General features: G+C 35.3%; 1 protein-coding gene across 13 annotated transcripts in view; it reads right to left on the reverse strand.

Annotated features, from left to right (window-relative positions):
- BCAS3 (BCAS3 microtubule associated cell migration factor) overlaps positions 1–21,985 on the reverse strand; it is a 571,522-nt gene that overhangs the window by 430,761 nt on the left and 118,776 nt on the right. For all 13 annotated transcript variants that reach the window (XM_033847806.2, XM_073797378.1, XM_073797379.1 and 10 more), the window contains exons 8-9: positions 14,571–14,678; positions 12,496–12,572 (exon numbers count right to left, since the gene is read on the reverse strand). In XM_033847806.2, the coding sequence (XP_033703697.1) occupies positions 12,496–12,572; positions 14,571–14,678 (185 nt within the window). The remainder of the gene's footprint in view (positions 1–12,495; positions 12,573–14,570; positions 14,679–21,985) is intronic.

Raw genomic sequence — 21,985 nt, forward strand, 5'->3', positions numbered from 1 at the left:
TCAACAACGCTACCAAGACAAGTCAATGGGGAAAGAATAATCCTTTCAGCGAATGATGATAAGTCAACTGATATCCGCATGCAAACGAATGAAACTGAACCCTGGCCTCACACTACATACAAAGTCGAAATGAATCAAAGACTAAAGCTAATGTATTAACCTCCTGGAACAAACCATGGTAAATCTTCATAACCACAGGCAATGCTTTCTTAGATATGACACCAAAAGTACAAGTGATAAAAGAAAAAAATAGATAAATTAAACTTCATCAAAACTAAAATCTTTGTGCTTCAAACGACACCACCAAGAAACAGAAAAGACAACTCAGAGAATGGGAGTTGGGCAAAACATATATCTGATAACTGACTTGTATCTAAAATATAAACAGAACTAGTATAACTCAATAAAGACAAATAAATCAATGTAAAATTTGACAAAGAAGATAGAAGATGAGCATACGAAAAGATACTCAGCATCATTAGCCATAAGGAAATGCGAATCAAAAAAAAAATGGTACTGATGAACCTAGTTGCAGGGCAGGAATAAAGAGGTAGATGTAGAGAATGGACTTGAGGACACGGGGTGGGAGGGCTAAGCTGGGGCGAAGTGAGAGTAGCATCGACATATATACACTACCGAATGTAGAACAGTTGGTTGGTGGGAAGCAGCAGCATAGCACAGGAAAATCGGCTAGGTGCTGTGCGATGACCTAGAGGGGTGGGATAGGGAGGATGAGAGGGAGGCTCAAGAGGGAGGGGATATGGGGACACGTGTATGTGGCCGATTCGCTTTGTTGTGCAACAGAAGCTAACACAGTATTGTGAAGCAATTATACTCCAATAAAGATCTATCAAAACAAAGTATAAGGGACACTCTTGCACTGCTGGTGGGAATGTAAATTGATACAGCCACTATGGAGAACAGTATGGAGGTTCCTTAAAAAACTACAAATAGAGCTACCATATGACCCAGCAATCCCACTACTGGGCATATACCCTGAGAAAACCATAATTCAAAAAGAGTCATGTACCAAAATGTTCATTGCAGCTCTATTTACCACAGCCAGGACATGGAAGCAACCTAAGTGTCCATCATCAGATGAATGGATAAAGAAGATGTGGCACATATATACAATGGAATATTACTCAGCCATAAAAATAAACGAAATTGAGTTATTTGTAGTGAGATTGATGGACCTAGAGTCTGTCATACAGAGTGAAGTCAGAAAGAGAAAAACAAATATTGTATGCTAACACATATATATGGAATCTAAGGGAAAAAAAAAGGGCATGAAGAACCTAGCGGTACGACAGGAATAAAGACACAGACCTACTAGAGAATGGACTTGAGGATATGGGGAGGGGGAAGGGTAAGCTGTGACAAAGTGAGAGAGTAGCATGGACATATATACACTACCAAACGTAAAATAGCTAGCTAGTGGGAAGCAGCCGCATAGCACAGGGAGATCAGCTCGGTGCTTTGTGACCCACCTAGAGGGGCGGGATAGGGAGGGTGGGAGGGAGACGCAAGAGGCAAGAGATATGGCAACATATGTATATGTATAACTGATTCACTTTGTTATAAAGCAGAAACTAACATACCATTGTAAAGCAATTATACTCCAATAAAGATTTAAAAAAAAGTATAATCAGATACTACTTTGTGAGATACCAACAGGATGTATATAACCTTATTAACAATCATTGGTGAGAAACTGGAACCCTCATACACTGCTGGTAGGAATGTAAAATGTGCAGTCACTGTGCCCAACAGCTCTTCAAATAGTTAAGGATAGAATTACCATATGACCCAGTAATTCGACTCCTGGGTACATACCCAAGAGAAACGAAAACATATCCACACAAATACTTATATCCAAGAGAATCAAAAATAGATGTCCCTATAAAAACCTTTCATTTATGAAAGCATTATTCATAAAACCCCCAAAATGGAAACAAACTAAATGGCCAGCAATAAAAAGAAATGACGTATAATATTCCACTGTCAGGATACACCACAGTTTATCCATTCACACACTGAAGGACACTTTGGTTGCTTCCACTTTTGGCAATGTGAATAAAGCTGCTATAAATATCTGTGTGAAGGCTGTGTGAACATAGTTTTCAACTCATTTGGTTAAATAACAAGAAGTGAGATTGCTGGATTGTATACTAAGAGTAGGTCTAGTTTTGTAAGAAACTATCAAATTGTATTCCAAAAGTGGCTGCACCATTTTGCCTGCCCACCAGCAATGAGAGTTCCTGTTGTTCCACAACTCTGACAGCACTGGTGTTCTCAGTGTTTTGGATTTTAGACGTGTGATGATTATCTCATTGTTTTAATTTGCATTTCTCTGATGACATATAATATGGAGTATCATATCATATGCTTATTATTCTTTGGTGAGGTGCCTGTCAAGAGTCACTGGCCCATTTTTTAATCAGGTTGTTTATTTTGTTCTTGCTGAATTTTAAGAGTTCTTTGTATATTTTGGATAACAGCCCATTATTAGGTTTGTCCTTTTTTTTTTTTTTTTTCTTTGTGGAGTATAGTTGATTTACAATGTTGTGTTAGTTTCAGGTGTACAGCAAAGTGAGTCAGTTATACATACATATAACCACTCTTTTTTTAGATTCTTTTACCATATAGGCCATTACAGAGTATTGAGTAGAGTTCCCTGTTCTACTGTGTTGTACAGTAGGTTCTTATTAGCTACCTATTTTATCTTATTTTTGGCTGCGTTGGGTCTTGGTTGCTGTGCATGGGCTTCCTCTAGTTGAGGCAAGCAGGGGCTACTCTTCGTTGCAGTGCGCGGGCTTCTCATTGCGGTGGCTTCTCTTGTTGCAGAACACGGGCCCTAGATGTGCGGGCTTCAGTAGTTGTGGCTCACGGACTCTAGAGCGCAAGCTCAGTAGTTGTGGCACATGGGCCCAGTTGCTCCGTGACATGTGGGATCTTCCCGGACCAGGGCTCGAACCCATGTCCCCTACATTGGCAGGAGGATTCTTAACCACTGCACCACTAGGGAAGTCCTAGTTATCTATTTTATATATAGTAGTGTATATATGTCAATTCCTATCTCCCAATTTATCCCTCCCCACCTTATCCCGTTAACCATATGTCTGTCTTCTACATCTGTGACTCTACTTCTGTTTTGTAGAGAAGGTAAGTTCATCTGTACCCCTTTTTTCAGATTCCACACATAAGCAATATCATGATATTTGTCTTTCTGTGTCTGACTTAACTTCACTCAGTATGATAATCTCCAGGTCCATCCATGTTGCTGCAAATGGTATTATTTTGTTCTTTTTTTATGGCTGAGTGATACTCCATTGTATATATGTACCACATCTTCTTTATCCATTCCTCCGTTGATGGACATTTAGGTTGCTTCCATGTCCTGCCTATTGTAAATACTGCTGCAGTGAACACTGGGGTGCCTGTATCTTTTCAAATTATGGTTTTCTCCAGGTATATCCTAGGAGTGGGATTCCTGGGTCATATGTTAGTTCAATTTTTAGTTTTTTAAGGAACCTCCATACTGTTCTCCATAGTGGCTGTACCAGTTTACATTCCCACCAAGAGTGTAGGAGGGTTCCCTTTTCTCCACACCCTCTCCAGCATTTATTGTTTGTAGATTTTTTTGATGATGGCCATCGTGACTGGTGTGAGGTGACACCTCATTGTAGTTTTGATTTGCATTTCTCTAATAATTAGCAATGTTGAGCATCTTTTCATGTGCTTTTTGGCATTCTGTACGTCTTCTTTGGAGAAATGTCTATTTAGATCTTCCACCCATTTTTTGATTGGTTTGTTTTTGATATTGAGCTGCATGAGCTGTTTGTATATTTTGGAGATCAATCCCTTGTCAGTTGCTTCGTTGGCAAATATTGATTTGTCTATTACAAATATTTTCTCTCAGTCTGTGGCCTTTCTTCTCATTTTCTTGACATTGTCTTTTGCAGAGCATAAGTTTTTAATTTTAGTGAAGCCCACTTTATCAGTTATTTCTTTTGTGCCTTTGGTGTTGTATCTAAAAAGTCATCACCATACCCAAGGTCATCTAGGTTTACACCTATGTTATCTTCTATAAATCTTATACTTTATGTATTACATTTAGGCCTGTGATATTTTTTGAGTTAATTTTTGTGAAGGATGTATAGTCTGTGTCTAAATTCAGTTTTATGCCCGTGAATGTCCAGTTGTTCAGTACCATTTGTTAAAGAGACTATCTCTGCTCCATCGTGCTACCTCTGCTTCTTCATCAAAGATTTATTTCTGGGCTCTCTATTCTGCTTGTCTATTCTTTTGCCAATGTCACACTGTCTTGATTACTGTAGCTTTATAGTAAATCTTGAAGTTGGGTAACAACATGGAGGAAACATGATATTATTCATTGAAAGAAGCCAATCAGAAAAGGCTACGTACTATGATTCCAACTATATGACATTCTAGGAAATGCCATGGTTGCTGGGGGGAATGGGAGGGCAGAGATGAACAGGCAAAGCACAGAGGATTTTTAGGGCAGTGAAAATACTCTGTATGATATTACAATGATGGATATATGTCATTATACATTTACCCAAGCCCACTGATGTACACCACCAAGAGGGAATCCTAAGATAAACAATGGACTCTGAGTGATAATTATGTGTCAGTGTAGGTTCATCAAGTGTAACAAATGTACTACTCTGGTGAGGGATGCTGATAATGGGGGAGAGGGAGACTATGTATGTGTGGGGCTGGGGTTATATGGGAAATTTCTGTGTCTTCTGATTAATTTTGCTGTGAACCTAAAACTGCTCTAAAAAATATAATCTTCTACTATGTTCAGTGAAAGACACAAGTCACAAAAGACCACACACTGAATGAAGTTCAAAAAGGACTATGAAACCCTCTCCAGAAAGAATAAGCACATAAAATATTAAATATCATTTCAGAGATTTATTTGACCATCTGATTAATGACCCTCTTAAGGTTCCATGAGCTTTGAATTTAAAACTTGATTTTATTTTTGCTTTATTTTTTATGTATATGAAACAGAGTAATGCCATTCAAAGGCTCAACGGGTTCAATGGGTGGGAATTATGTGCAGAAAATATGAAAATCACGTTAGTTCATGGCATACATGTTATTTAGAGTCCACTTTATACTGAACACCTGCCTGGGCTCTGAAAACACCATGGCAGCCTAGTCTGTTGTATACAGATGGGAAACCAAAAGAACAGGGTTTTAACTTGAACTGGTCTTAGATGCCACATTAACCTGCCAATCTCTTCTTATCAATGTTACAAGCTTGCTTAGAAACATAAAAAGAAAGGTTCCTCTTCCCAAAATTAAAACTAATTTTACATTTTAAAGATCCTTAAAATACATTCCTTATTTGTAATTCACCATTAACATAAATGAAAAATACACATTCTAACCCTAAGAAATAACATTAGGATTGTAAGGAATAAATTTTCCTCCTCAAAGTAAAAACAGAAGCCAGTGGAAAGAGTTACTTCCTATACAATCCTTTGGTCTCTCTGGAGACTTCATATCTGCATTTAAACTTAAGCACACTGGAAATGACTGCTAATGACATCTATCAGTCTTGGTCTTTTGTTTTCTTAATCATACGTGGGTTTTGGATTTCCACATCAGACAGCTGCTCAAGGCCACCTTTTCTGTACAGCCAAATACGAAGGTGTCTCCTTTCTCATCATATTGGCTGTGTTCCCTTTCCAGTTCTCTATCAGCTCTCTTTACCTGCCCTTCCACCCTTTGGCACAAATTCCCATGGTGCTTTCTCTGATGGACACAGCTGTCTCTACTTATTTTACAGTCTCATCATTGTATTCATACACAACTTAGGCAATCATGATTGTATTACACAAGAGCTTTTCAAACTCTTTTAGAAATTAAATGCTTGCATGAACAAAACAATATCCTCATTAAGAATCTGTCATTCTACATGGGCTTTAGTACTAATTCTTTAATAACTAGAAACCGCAAGAGGGAAGAGATATGGGAACATATGTATATGTATAACTGATTCACTTTGTTATAAAGCAGAAACTAACACACCATTGTAAAGTAATTATACCCCAATAAAGATGTTAAAAAAAAAAAAAAAAAAAAAATAACTAGAAACCAATCAATGGGGGAAAAAAACTAAATGGGCTACCACGAATGCTATTCTCAGTATGCCTATAAGCTCCCCTGTCCTCCAATCCCTATATCCTGTACTTCTCACTGTCCCAAGCAAAACTGGCTTACAAGCATGGAATAACCCAAATTCAGAGAAACACACATAACTTATACGATGCTTCTTTCCACCTGCCAAAAGTTTCAGTCTGTTTAAAGGAATGGGGATGGGGGTGGGGGTTGCAAAAATTAGGGGAAAATAAGCTTATTTAAAGTTAGGAAATGGCTCCATGTGTTCCTTGATTTTAAATATTAAGTCTTGCTCAATTTTGTTCAAAATGTTGATAAAAATCCCTTAAGGTGAAGTTGTATTTCAAAGAAAAGAAGCTAAATTTCTTCATACAAGCATGCGTTAAATATCATCAATATCACGAACCTAACAACCCTTGAATAAATCTGGTTTATAGGGTTTTCAAGTAAAGTAAAATAATATGTAACTAAGAATGGTGAGAAAATGGAAGTATGAAATGAGATATATAACTACTATTGGCCAGAGTATTATAGATGAAGGGTTTGGGGAGATCTGCTGTGAAATGCTACAATGAACGGCATTCAGAGTGTGAGGAGAGAAATCACAACTTTTGTTGTTCTTGATGCTTTCTGGACTCTTTTTTTAATGTAAACTATGTATTTAAATATAATATAGATAAAGAAGTACCCAAGTCAACAAAGTAAACATATGCGTGCATAAAAGCAGCATCCAAAACAAAAAACAGGACATTATAGAATCCCAAAAGCCCCTTCTCATACCCCCTTCCAGGTTACGCAGGTGTGTTCTGACAACGATACTAGACATCTATCTTCAAAAGATATCACTGGATTTTAACACATAGTTTATTACACTTATTTCCATCATTTATCACCAAGAAATGACAGTTGTACTTTTATACTACCTCATTTTTCAACATTTAACATACATTTCAGACTTAAAGAAATCCATACTAAACAGACTTCATGGCATCCTCAAGCCACGAGACCCATTTTACAAGCAGTACAGTCACAGAATAAGTGATAATCCTAATGAATCAGAAATTACTGAAAATTCACTATTGTGGGCTCCACTCCACTTGACCAGGACTTGCTGCATGCCACTTATAAAGCACCTGACTGCAACACTAGACACACTAGTGATCCTTCCAGATCTCTTCTTCCTATCATGAACAATTCACACAATATGAGACTAATATTTTAATAATACTTGTTTCAACTGTTCAGTAGTCCAGCAATACAGAGGGAAGCATTTGGGACTATATGGCAAAGATCCTAAAACAATATTAACGTGTAAAAAAAAAAAAGAACACTCATTTTTATCAAACTCAATTGATATTTTGTGCTTCCTAAAGGCTTAAAAAACAGAAGCTCCTGCTCCTGAAAGGGGAAACAATACTCCAGATACTGGAGAGATACTCAAGAGCTAATCACTACAAAGGTATAATTTTCAAATAAACTCACACTTCAGAGAAGCTGTGTACTTAACTCCAACATGAAAAAGAAACTTTGTTCATATATGCATTCATATATTCATTTCTTTAAATACCCACCAAATTTATAATTCCCAGTTTAAACCTATATCACTTTCTCTAGAGATGACTACTGATCCTATATGAATAACGTTCTTCCTTATCTGATAACTTTTGATACAGTTGTACTACATTCTCAACGCTTTTGGCTAGCTAAACATCTTGGAAAAGAACCACTGATGCTTTGAAAGTAGAAATAGTTGTGATAAATGTTTTCATCTTTAGCAAATTGAGTTTTATTATTGTAAGAACCAAAAATAAGCATCAGAAATATTTTTAAGTTAGCTAGAACAAATGGATATATTATACCTTGCATGACGGACCTACTTCCTTAATCCAAGTCAAGATGAATAACTTCGCTCTCAAGGAAATTACTATATAGCGGCAAAGACAGAACAAGTAGACAGAAGACACATACAATAACATAGAAATTAAGTGTCTTAACAGAGGGAAAAATTACACTATAAAAGCATTCCCAAAGGGTATTCGGTACTGTAATCTAATAAATCTAGGAAATATTGAAATATAGTAAATAAATTTAAACAGATTAAAATGCTAATCACCACTGGCATCCTCCAATAGAAGGCAGCATTTCCTAAGTTTATTTGACCAGGGCATCCTGATTTACACAGCATGTTGAAGGTCTACTGTTCTGTGGATAGATTTTGGGAATTGCTATCTTTGGGGATTTAGAAGAAGGAGAGGCTTCCTTAAACTAAGGGGATCAGGAAATACATCATATAAGAACTAACATCTACACTGGGGCTAGAAAGACGTGTAGGATTAAGTCACTGTGGAAAGAGAGACTACTAGTGAAAAGGCCATTTCAGGCAGGAAAACAGAGCACTTGCAAAGAACTGAGATTTATGAGTGGCTCAAAGAAAATGCAGCATAAGCAGCATGAAAATGGGTTGTAGAGATAAAGATTTAGCAAGGACACTGGATTTTGATAAAGAAGGTTTTGTATGCCAAAAACCTTGAGAGTTCAGTTGGAAGGAATGTACAAGTTTACACTTGTTGACCACAGTTACATCAAGTAAGGCCTTTGTTCCAATCAAAAGACCTCAGAGTTTAGACGATAAATTATTTGATCAATTGGTAATACAGAAATAATGATTTTGTAAGTTCTTATCATTTAAATATAGATAATAGATTAAATTATATGTCAGGGATATGCTTCAAAATAATTTGGGAAGGGTATAAATGAAAAAGATTGTCCACGAGTTGGTACTTATTGAAACTAGATGATAAATACATGGTGGTTCATTATACTACCGTCTTTAAATAATTGTATATATTTCCCCAAATAAATTTTTTTAAAAAAATAACATTTAGGGACTGTCCTGGTGGCACAGTGGTTAAGAATCCGCCTGTCAATGCGGGAGACACGGGTTCGAGCCCTGGTCCAGGAAGCTCCCACATGCCGTGGAGCAACTAAGCCCACGAGCCAAAACTACTGAGCCCACGTGCCACAACTACTGAAGCCCGCGCGCCTAGAACCTATGCTCCACAACAAGGGTAGACCCCGCCTGCCGCAAACAGAGAAAGCCCGTGCGCAGAAACAAAGACCCAACACAGCCAATAAATAAATAATTTTTTTTAAAAAAAGAAAAAAGGCATCAAAAAAATAACACTCATAGGAAATGAAATGGTATATCTATGGCTTTAGTAATTTAATAAAATGCAATATTTTTGCCATATCACTAAATGACTAATGTTTATCAAATAAGCAAAATGACTGAAAATCAAAGGTTCATTTCACCATTTTAACGTGACTAAAAATTCACCTTTCTACAAGAACTTCATGATTTCAAGTAAGACTGAAAAGTAAGAAGAATACATACTATAGTCTCTCATCTTCTGCTTAAAGGTATTTTCACTCTTATTTCCACTATAAATGGTTTAATTGAGAAAATACAGTAAAATCCCATGAAAATATGAAATTTCTGTAATGTGCCAGTTTCTATATTGATCCTGCCAATTGACTCAAGGCCTTTAGGTACTTTCTGTAAGTTAACCCAAGTCAGGACATTCCAAAAACAAATTCTTCTATCGCAAAATCTCAGACTGCAAAATACTCTCCCAGAAAAGCTGCAAAATCATCAATGTGCAAAAACAAAACTCTCTTAAAAAATAAATTGTAATTATAGCCTACAGTGCATAGGGTTTTGTTTAAATCTTCTTATTTGTAGGTCCTTATTTGAAACAAATACATTTCTATCACCCATTAGTTAAATAACAGACATGCTGGTTGAGACAAATTTCACTCATACATAGATATAAACAATTAAAGATACAGGTTATATCTACATGATTTTATGTAAAATTTAATTAGATCATCTAAGCTTAAAAATTACTATTATAATATAAATATAATATTTACTATTATAATATAAATAATACATTGCCCATTTTCTCCAACAAAACAGAGTATTGTGAAAAGCCTATTCTGATTCCAATGTATCAAAATTATTACAAAGCCTATGTCCTTTGACTCTAACTATGAAATACACAAATCTAATTATTTTAATTCTTTCTTTATAATAAAGTTTAATTTTTTCTTTTAAAATTCTATAGTGGGTATTAATCAATGAAAAATCTATAAGGTTTATTTATCCACTAAAAAAAACTAGCATTATTATTTATGCTAGTTTTTTTTTAGTGGATAAAGAATAATAATAATATTATTAACTCTCCATTAGTAACTTACTTACATATATTAACTTCTCTTTAGTAACTGTGACAACTGACTTTATACCCTACCATTTATTACAGAGAAGAAAACTGAAATCTATTAGCAAGTGTAATATTACTTTCAACATGCACAGCGCAGTAGAGCCCAGTGTTTAAATAAGGTTTAAATTTCAAAACATATATTGTCATTTAAATAAACTATCTTAACAAATAATGATTTGAGAGTTCTCCCCAATTTAACACTCAGCTGAGGCAGCAAGAGCTATCTGTGAGTATAAAATTAAAATGGACCTGCAACAGAGATGTCTAACTTTGCAGAAGCCAACACACACATATCTTTGATTAACGATAAACAACAGAAGACTACTGATAAGATGTAAAGAGAAATACTCAGGAAAAACTGGCATCTAAATCTGGCTGAAATATTCATACTCTGTTCTAATTCACTCCTCTGTAGCTCACACACCTGGAAGAAATGGAAAGACTCATACATGATTCCTCTATTTCTCTACTTGTTTCAATTTTAATAGTGAGTGATATAATTATAAGGTAATATATTAACGCATAAGATCTGTAAGAATTAATATGCTAAAACAGGCCATGTAATTTTCAAAGCTTACTATATTATATATATACTACATTTTTGAATGAAGATGTTATTAACAAATGTATGCTCCCCCAAAACTTTTAATTTATAGATAAAACAATAAAAGATCCTTCCTGGTAATCTATATTTAATCATTATTAAAACATCAGTAAAAAAAAAAAAAAAAAAAAAAAAACAAAAAAAAAAATCAGTAAATTTCTGATCAGTATGAAATAACTGACTGATAAGTGGGTTAATGTACTCAGTCATTCAAGAAATAGCTAATGAGAGCCTACATTGTGCCAGCCAATGTCCTAGGTGCTAGAGATACTAATGTAAATTTGTAAATGGTGTAAACTTGTGATAAAACAAAAATATGTCAATGAACATGATCTCCATTATTATCTCTGTAGATCTCTGAGAGAAAAGATTACAAGATCAAGGAGGTGAGTTGTATTCTTCTTCATAGGCTACAAAATGATAAACTATATATTACAATGAATTATTCATGTGTTATATATAGTATAGTATATATTATATAATGTATGCAATAACATATAGATTGCAAGATATTAACAAGAACATGAGCTCTAACCAGAAAGGAATAATGTCTCCTACTCAGAACTTAATACATGGATTAACATCTGATGAGTAAGTGTGTAAATAGTTCTGATATTTCAGGAGATGCAACAGTATGATTGGGATTCCCTACACATAACAAAAATGAGCTCTGTTCCAACAGAACTATTTCTGCAGCATACACATAACAGATTCTCTGAAAAAACAGCTATAGCTTTGATGGTGAGTGTTAAGAGTTAAAATACGAAAGAGTGAAAACTATTGTTTTACTAGGCTGTAGTAAAAAAAAAAAAAAAAAAAAAAAAAAATGTAACTCCAGACAAGGCCCCTGTTGGAATTTCCAGCTTGCTGGACTGCCTTGCAAATCTTGGACTTGCCAGCTCCCACAACTGCACGGGCCAATTTTTTAAAAAATAGATCAACTGATCAAACAATCACTCTCTCTGTATGACTGTGTGTGTGTGTGTGTGTGTGTGTGTGTGTGTGTGTTTGGATCCAGAATCTAGGCTTATTTCTGCAAATCCAGGCAGAGTTGTGACAGGTGGGGGAAAGAAGGAGTGAAAGACTGACACATTTCCCTCATGAATGATAATCCAGTTATGTCCACAAGTATGTTATGTTAATTAAGTAATTTAACAACGTAGTTACACAAATCTAAATTAATCACAATGACTCAAGGAAAATATATAAGGAAAAGCTGAGGTATACAACAAGGCTTCCTCAGTAATATGAAGAAAATGCACTGTGGGTTGAACACACATACCATAAAATTATATTACTAAATAAGACATCACAGAAACATAAAAATACAGTAACTGAATAAGCATGAAATACTGATGTTATGATTCCAATTAGTCTGCTGATTCTATCAAGTAAGTAGTATAAACTCAATGCATATGATAGGAAATAAATCAAGTTGATACGTACTTGTGACAAAAAATTTTTTTGTGAAAGTACAGCTATCAAAGGCAGCAATTTTCTCCTGCAATACTACGACAAGGATCCTAAAATTAGAGGGAAAAAACCACAAAAGAAAATGTTAATGTGAAATTCTATAAACTGAACTATAAATAAGTTAAATCATCTAGATTTAAGTAAGTATATACCAAAGGAATTTTTAAAAATCAAACGCTTCTTAAAGCATATAGGCTAGAAACATCTGCTTATTAAATGTCAAAATACAGTCACAAAATCCTTAATATGATCAAGAGAGACAAGATGAAAGGAAGAAAAGTCACAGGAGAACTACACCTCAAAATAAAATTTCATTTTCATTCATTATAAATCAAATGAACCTATCTTCATTAAGAATGTATGAGATCAATAAACTGCTGGCTATTTACTAAAAGTGTTTTTCCAGTGCTGGCTCAAAGTCATGGAATTAAACATAAAATGGATTTATACAACCTGGCACTTAAAATGATTGCTGAATTTCCCAACACAAGAGCCAAAATGAGAGCAGGAGGAAGGGAGAAAGGGAGGGAGGGAGGGAGGGAGGGAGAAAGGAAGCTCAGATAACTATTATTCAGTGTAAATGAGACATTTCTGATTATTGAAATATTAAAATTAATCAGAATCTGTATTTCTCCCAAAGTTCAAGATTTATAAATAATTAGGGAAAAGTTATAAATTTTCAGAATTAAAATGTATCTGAAATGAAGTTGTTTTATAAACTGCATTTTAGAGTATTGCTCCTTACAACTGTTGTTAAATCTTTAACTACTAGATCCACCCATTTAAAAATGTTGATTTTTTAAATTTATTTTATTTATTTATTTATTTATTTTTGGCTACAGTGGGTCTTCGTTGCTACACATGGCTTTCTCTAGTTGCGGCGAGCCGGGGCTACTCTTCATTGCGGTGCTCGGGCTTCTCACTGCGGTGGCTTCTATTTTTGCAGAGCAAGGGCTCTAGGCACACGGGCTTAAGTAGTTGTGGCTCGTGGGCTCTAGAGCACAGGCTCAGTAGTGGCACACGGGCTTAGTTGCTCCGCGGCATGTGGATCTTCCCGGACCAGGGCTCAAACCCATGTCTGCTGCACTGGCAGGCGGATTCTTAACCACTGTGCCACCAGGGAAGCCCCAAAATGTTAACTTTTAATAATTTAATATATCACTGAATAATTACATTATCCCAGAAATAACATGAGTATACCTCCTATGTCATATATAATTTTGTTTGATGTTATTTTAAGTTTAAATATACATAATAACTAGTTCTTCATTATGAATTACACACTATCACTGAACTTTGCTTTGTTTTATTTCATATTTTTGTACTGAATTCAAATATTTTTATCATTAATATCAAAGTCTTGGTCTTTTAGTTTGTATTTGTCAGGTATGTGTTTACCCTTCCTTTTACATTCAAACTTTCTGAGTCACTTTTGAAATATCTCTTTAAAATCTAACCTGAGAGTCTTTTATTATAAAATTTATTTTTTGTTTTCCATGTTCCATGTGTTTGCTCTTTAATGAGATTCATAATTTGCAGCCATGACCTTGATAAGACATTTAGCATCATGGGGCTAGGAAAAATCTAGCTGGTCCCTCTTTTAGCTCCATTGTGAAGTGCAAAAAAATAAGAATATTTAAAAGCCTTTTTTACATTTCAGAAATAAGCTTTGTTTTGATGAATGCTAACAGGAAAATTACATTTCCCATCATAAACCAGTAAACATATAGAAGTACATATATTAAACAAAAAGTTATATATAAAATGTTATGTTATACATATAAAAAGGTTCCTCAAAGCAATATTTAACCTTCATATGTTTGCTCAGGCACTTTTATTCTTTTCCATTTCATTATTTCACTAATGGGTCAAGACAAAAAGTTTGAAAACATTAAGAAATCTTAAGAGCTACTTATATTTGGCAGAATTCCGAAGACATATTTGTGACTTTTTTATTATTATTATATCAAAGTCAATGATAATGGAAATGCACTACGTGCACAGGAGGTATGTTATCTTGCACAAGAAACACCTGAAAAATTGCTTACCTTTTGTTGCAATGGAGATCATAGATAGGTGTTTTAAACTGAATGGACTTGACCATCTCCCCAGTACGAAGTGAATATAAATCCACACAACAGTAAGGTGGACTTGTGCTAAAAAATAAATAAATAAATACATACATACATACATACATAAATAAATAAAGACAAAAGCCATTATGTTTTAACAGGTGGGAGGGGCAATAAATTTTCTTACTAACATAATACAAGCAATTGATTTGGACTTTAATCAACAAAATTAGCAATTGCATAATGATGAAATACTGAAAGCTTTCACCCTAAAATCAGGGATTAGAGAAGAACACTTGAAGAATATGGCCACTCTACTCAACACAGTATAGAAGGTATGTGCATAAGAAATTACTACAAGAAAGAAATAAAGCTGCAGTTATTTGTGAGAATTTGATTGTATAAGTATAAAACCTAGTAACACAAATTGCAATATATACACAGACAAACCCATAATAAAAGACAAACCATTAATATAAGGGTTAATATGTAGATTGATACAGTTCAACCCTAATCAAGAATCTATCAGAAACGAGACCTCTTTCTAAAATGTACATAAATACGCATTCTAAATGATAAGATTTAAATTATAAAGACGTGTTCCTTCATACTAGAACAGATGAAGAGATCAATGTTTTCACCTTAAGAAAGTAGGAAAAGAGCAAGTTAAATCAAATGAAAGTGGAATGAGGGAATGAATAAAATACAACAAATCAATGAAACAAAACTTGAGTAAGCAAAGAAAAAAGTAAACCCAATTCTTTGAAATAGATAATTTGAATATTCCAGTATCTATAAAAGAAACCAAACTCATAATTTAAAACTTCTTACAAAGAAATCCTTAAAAATGGCTTCATTTGTAAATTCTACTAATCATTTAAACAAAAAAGTTTAGATATTCTACACAAACTCTTATAAGATAGGAGTCACCAACTTATTTTATGAGGCCAGTAACACATGATCCCAAAAATAAATACCTCACAAGAAACTACCGATATATTTATATGTCTCATGAATATACATAAAAAATCCTCAACAAAAACATTAACAAGTTGGGACTGCCCTGGTGGCGCAGTGGTTAAGAATCCACCTGCCGATGCAAGGGACACGGGTTTGAGCCCTGGACCAGGAAGATCCCACGTGCCACAGAGCAACTAAGCCCGTGCACCACAGCTACTGAGCCTGCGCTCTAGAGCCTGCAAGCCACAACTACTGAAGCCTGCGCACCTAGAGCCTGAGCTCCGCCACAAGAGAAGCCACCACAATGAGAAGCCCGTGCACCGCAAAGAAGAATATAGCCCTCGCTCGCCGCAACTAGAGAAGAAAGCCCGCGCGCAGCAATGAAGACCCAACGCAGCCAAAAAAAGTAAATAGGAAGCAGATCAGTGGTTGCCAGGGACCAGAAAAGGAGAGAAGCTACAGAGTACAAAGTGGCATGATGGGTGCCACTTTTAGGGCGACAGAAATGTTGCTGTGTCTTGATTGTGCTAGGGACTTACACAAGTGCATACAATTGGTGAAAGTGGAGATGGGAGAGAATCTAGTAAAACTTGAACTTCAACCTCTAAAATTGACACAAGGCAAAAATTCTTTTCTTAATGTTCCCAACTAATTAATCCAGTCCTCTGCTGAGAAGCAATGAGTTAATAATGAACGAAATCTAACATTTTGCCAGACCAACTGGGAAGGAAAAAACAGCTTGTCACCTTCAATTAGCAGCTCATTATAGCCACGGTACACTAGAAACTTGAATTCTGATCATTTCACTGGCATCCATACAATGTCACAACTGAGATTCTTCCTGCAGAGAGCCTTCAATAGAAGTAGACAAAACAAATGCTGTGAAGGCTCAGTTTAGAGTTGAATGAACAAGATTTGGTAGATCTAAAAATTCTATTTATATATGGAAAAAACCTCTTATTCAATGCCTAATAGAAAAAGATAATTCTTTTAAAATCAGAATTTTCAGAAAGTCACACATTCATAAAGGAGTCATGCTATCTGCCAATTACACAGTTGTCTACACGCCTGACATATCCTTTTGTTCTCTATTTTCTCTCTTTTTAAAAGCCTTGACTATTTCCCTGGGACACAGCAAGACAATCTTAATTTTCCTCATGGGTAGGCTGATGAGAAAGCTTTCTATAACATCAGCAGAATGCATGCCCCATAACAGAAAGGACGTGTGTTATTCTAAAATATAGAAACGAGCTTTTACTTTGTACTCTAGTATACACCAAGCAGTGTCAAAAGCTGTATACAGAAGTCTTCATTAGATTTCTAGAGCTCAAATGGGTTAACATTTTTACAGGTTTGCGCCTGACATTTAAACCTAAAATTGTGACTTCACTTTAAGATAAAACCTAATTAATACTTTAAGGAAAAAAAGTTCGCATAGAAATGCAGAGAATCTAATTTAGAATGTAACTGAATCTATTGCAAGCAAAACCAGAGTTGGAAAGAAAAGCAGAAATGACGTAATTTGTATTATTAAATCGTTGGTTAAAGGACTCTAAACTGTGCCCAGGCACCACTGCCTTTCCAACACATAAATATCAACAGGGGTAATATAAAGTTATTTAGTACTTTTAACGATAAATATATAATAGAAATGAATGCAAATTCTCCTTAACTGACCTTCCCTTTACCTATGTAACTTGTTTTATAGTGAGGAACCAGGACATATATTGAAAATTTTTGCATTGCAGCAATCTGTTACCTGCTGTATACATAACCTATACACATAAAGGAAGTTATAAAGCTTTTATTAGCAAAGGACTAGTCCTCCCAGAGCCAAAGGTATGGAATTTACAGTTCATTTCCGTGAAGAGAGTTGACTACAATTATTTAAAGAGTAAAATTTTTTAAAACTTCCATTACTGAAAGTGAAAAGGTTAAATTAAATATAAAACACAATAGTTAAACTGGATTTCCTAAAAGCAAATCCTGAAACTATAGCATAGAAGATAAACCCAAGAAGAAAACACTAAATGTTTTCATCTAGGTACGTTGCCTATTTCATTATTTCTTACTTTCTCTGTAATCCTTCCCATCACATTTTTTTAAAAGTTTTAATATGCTTTATTTTTTAGAGCAGTTTTTGGTTCACAACAAAATTGAGAGGAAGGTACAAAGATTTTCCATATAGCCTCTGCCCCCATTCATGCATAGTCTACCCCATTATCAACGTCCCCTACCAAAGTGGAACATTTGCTACAACCTATAATGACACAATATAATCACCCAAACTCCATAGTTTTCATTATGGTTCACTCTTGGTGTTGTACATCGTATGGGTTTTGGACAAATTTATAACGACATATATCCAACATTACAGTAGCATACAGAATAGTCTCACTGCCCTAAAAATCCTTTGTTCTCTGCCTGTGCATCCCTCCTGGCGAACTCTGATCTTCTTACTGTCTTACTGTATTGCCTTTTCCAGAATGTTGTTTGGTTGGAATCATACAGTATGTATACTTTTCAGATTGGCTTCTTTCACTTAGTAATACACGGTTTTTTGGGGGTTTTTTGGGTTTTTTTTTTGCGGTACGCGGGCCTCTCACTGTTGTGGCCTCTCCCGTTGCGGAGCACAGGCTCCGGACGTGCAGGCTCAGCGGCCACGGCTCACGGGCCCAGCCGCTCTGCGGCATGTGGGATCCTCCCAGACCGGGGCACGAACCCGCGTCCCCTCCACCAGCGGGTGGACTCCCAACCACTGCACCACCAGGGAAGCCCAGTAATACACTTTTAAAGTTTCCCCCCTTTCTTTTCATGGCTTGATAGCTTTTAGTCCAGAATAGCATTCCATTATCTGGATGTACCACATTTTATTTACCCATTCACCTACTGAAGGACATCTTGGTTACTTCCAAATTCTGGCAATTATGGATAAAGCTGATATAAACACCTGTGTGCAGTTTTTTGGGCAGACGTAACTCCTTCGGGTAAATACTATGCAGGACAATTGTTTGACTATGGTAAAAGTATGTTTAGTTTTGAACAAAACTGCCAAACTGTCTTCCAAAGTGGTTTTACCATTTTGCATTCCTACCAGAAATTAATGAGAGCTCCTGTTGCTCCACTTTACCAGCATTTGATATATTCAGTGAACTGAATTTTGGCCAGGTGTGTAGTAGTATGTCCTTGTTGTTTCCCTGATGACATATGATATGGAGCACCTTTTCATATGTTTACTTGACATCTGTATATTGTCTTTGAGGTGAGGTCTTTTGCCCAATTTTTAATCAGGTTGTTCATTTTCTTATTTTTGATTTTTAAGAGCTTTGTGTATTTTGGATAACAGTCCTTTATCAGATATGTGTTTTGCAAGTGTTTTCTCCCATCCCAGTCTGTGTTTTTGAAGAGTGGGAGTATGTAATTTTAATGAAGTCCAAGTTTTATTCAGAAAATTGAAACTGTATAGGACAAACCTCGAAAAATTTCCAGAATGAAGAAGAAATAAGAGATGAAATGAAAGATAGCAGATTATAAAACTGAATATAGAGATTCAATTTATAAAAATTCATAATCCTGAAGAAATTCTACGTCAAGACTGCAGTATCAGTCTCTACCTGACAGTTTCCAGCCTGCTAGCCTACTCTACTTCTTACCTGCCAGCCCAGTCACATAAGCCAATTCCTTGAAATGAAAATCACATGTGTGTTTCTGTATATGCGTGTGTGTACACTGAATGATATACCAGGGAATCTAGAATACAGCACACATGCCCAGAGCCAATGCCGGCTCAACAAAGAACTGTGAAGACATTAGTCTTGCATCTCTGGCTGAGCTTTTGACTGCACAAGCCAGAGGTAAAGGCTACAGCAGAGCTGTAGATGGTATCACTACACACTCAAAGTAGTGTCCCAAACACAGTCTTTACAAAAAGAGTTTGAAAAAGTCAATAAACAGTGTGTGGCTGCAGACCTCAACAAGCAAAACAGCAAACCCTGGGGAGGGGAGGACAATATGACGTTCAAAGTTGCCACATTATGATATTCAAAATGTCCACCAGGGCTTCCCTGGTGGCGCAGTGGTTGGGGGTCCGCCTGCCGATGTAGGGGACACGGGTTCGTGCCCTGGTCTGGGAAGATCCCATATGCCGTGGAGCGGCTGGGCCCGTGAGCCATGTCCGCTGAGCCTGCGCGTCCGGAGCCTGTGCTCCGCAACAGGAGAGGCCACAACAGTGAGAGGCCCGCGTACCGCAAAAAAAAAAAAAAAAAAAAGTCCACCATTCAACAAAAAATCGCAAGGCACACAAAGAAACAGGAAGGTATAGCCCATACAAAGAACAAAAATAAACTGAGAGGAACTGACACTGAAGAACCTATATAAAGAATTTAAATCAACTTGTCTTATATATGCTCAAAAAGCTAAAAGAAATTATAGACAAAGAAATAAGGGAGAAAGATGAATTCACAAATTGAAAATATCAATAAAGATACTGGTTCGTTATGAAAAAGGAACCACATAGAATTAATAAAACAGAACAGTACAATAACTAAAATAAAAAAGGCACTAAAGGTTTCAAAAGCCTATCTGAATATCAGAATAGACCAAAGAAAGAATTCACAAACTTGAAAATAAGATGAGTGAAATTACACATCAAAGTAGCAGAATGAAAAAAATGAAAGAAAAAAAAATGAACACAGCTTAAGATTAACAATATAAATCAACTAAACTCAACAAACCTATAGAAGACTCTACCCAATAATGGCAGAATACACATTCTTCTTCTACGTTAGCCACAAAACAAGTCTCACTAAATTTAAAAACAATGAAGACAATCTCTCTAACCAAGCTGGAATGACATTACAAATCAAAAGCAGGAGGAAAACTGTAAATTCATGAATATGTGATATTAAACATAGCATATCAAATAATCACCATGTCACAAATATGTGGAATTAAATAATAAACTCTTAACAGTCAACATCACATTAACAGAATGAAAGGGGGAAAAAACAACATGATCATCTCAACCAATACAGAAAAAGCATCTGCCAAAATTCAACACCCTTTCATAATTAAAAAAAAAAAAAAACCACAGCAACAACAAAAAAAATACAGGAAACTAGGAACAGAAGGGAACTTCCAAATATGATAAAGGGCATTTGCAAAACACTATACTAAGTGACAAAAGACTGAATGTTTTTCCGCTAATATCTGAAACAAGACAAGGATGCCTACAGTCAACACTGTGTTGAAAGATCTAACCAAAGCAATTAGGCAAGAAACTGAAAACTTCTAAATTGGAAAAGAAATAAAACTATCTCTATTCACAGACAACATGATGCTATATATAGAAAATTCCAAAGAATTCATAAAATAGTACTAGAACTGATAAATTCAGGAAAATTTCAGGGTACAAGATCAACATACATAAACCAGCAATTATCAATCCAAAATAAAAAGTTAAGAAAGCAGTTCTAGTTACAATAGCAATGCAATCTCTATCAACATTCCAATGGCTCTTGCAGAAGTGAAAAGCCAACCTAAAAACAAATGAAGTTGTAAGAGGTCCCAAATAAAAAAGAATTGGAGGACTCACGTTACCTGATTTCAAAAATTACAACAAAGCTACATTAATCAAAATACTGTGTTACTGACATCAGACATATAAACCAATGGAATAAAATTCAGAGTCCAGAAATAAACCCATACATCTATGATCAATTAATTTTTGAAAAAGGTACCAAATATCTTCAACAAATGGTACTGGGAAAACTGAAGTCCACATGCAAAAAAGTTGGACTACTATCTTAAATCATATATAAAAATTAACTCAAAATGTATTAAAGACCTAAGTATAAGAGCTAAAACTATACAAGACGAACATATAGGGGTAAATCTTCATGATCTTGGATTTGACAATATTTTCAGATGTGACACCAAAAGCACAAGCAACAGAAGAAAAAAAATTATATTACATCAATATTTAAAACTGCTGTGTACCAAAGGGCATTATTTTAAAAAGTTAAAAGACAATAGAAAATATTTGTAAATCATATATCAGATAAGGGTCTAGTATCCAAAGTATATTGAGAACTCTTACTATTCAACATCTAGAAGATAAACAACCCAATTACAAAATGAGCACAGGATGTGAATAGACATTTCTCCAAAGAAGATATACAGATGGCCAACAAGTATATGAAAAGATTATCAAAATCATTGATCAGTGGTGAAATGCAAATCAAAACCACAGTGAGATACTACTTCACACCCACTAGGTTTGTTATAACAAAACAATTGAAAAGGAGCATGTATTTGCAAGGATACAGAAAAAGTAAAACCCTGATCCATTACTGGTGGGAATGTAAAATGGTGCAGCTACTGTGAAAAACAGTCTGGCAGTTCCTCAAAAAGCTAAAGATAGAATTACCATA

The sequence above is a fragment of the Tursiops truncatus genome, chromosome 20, assembly GCF_011762595.2.
Source record: "Tursiops truncatus isolate mTurTru1 chromosome 20, mTurTru1.mat.Y, whole genome shotgun sequence".
Classification (NCBI taxonomy): Eukaryota; Metazoa; Chordata; class Mammalia; order Artiodactyla; family Delphinidae; genus Tursiops; species Tursiops truncatus.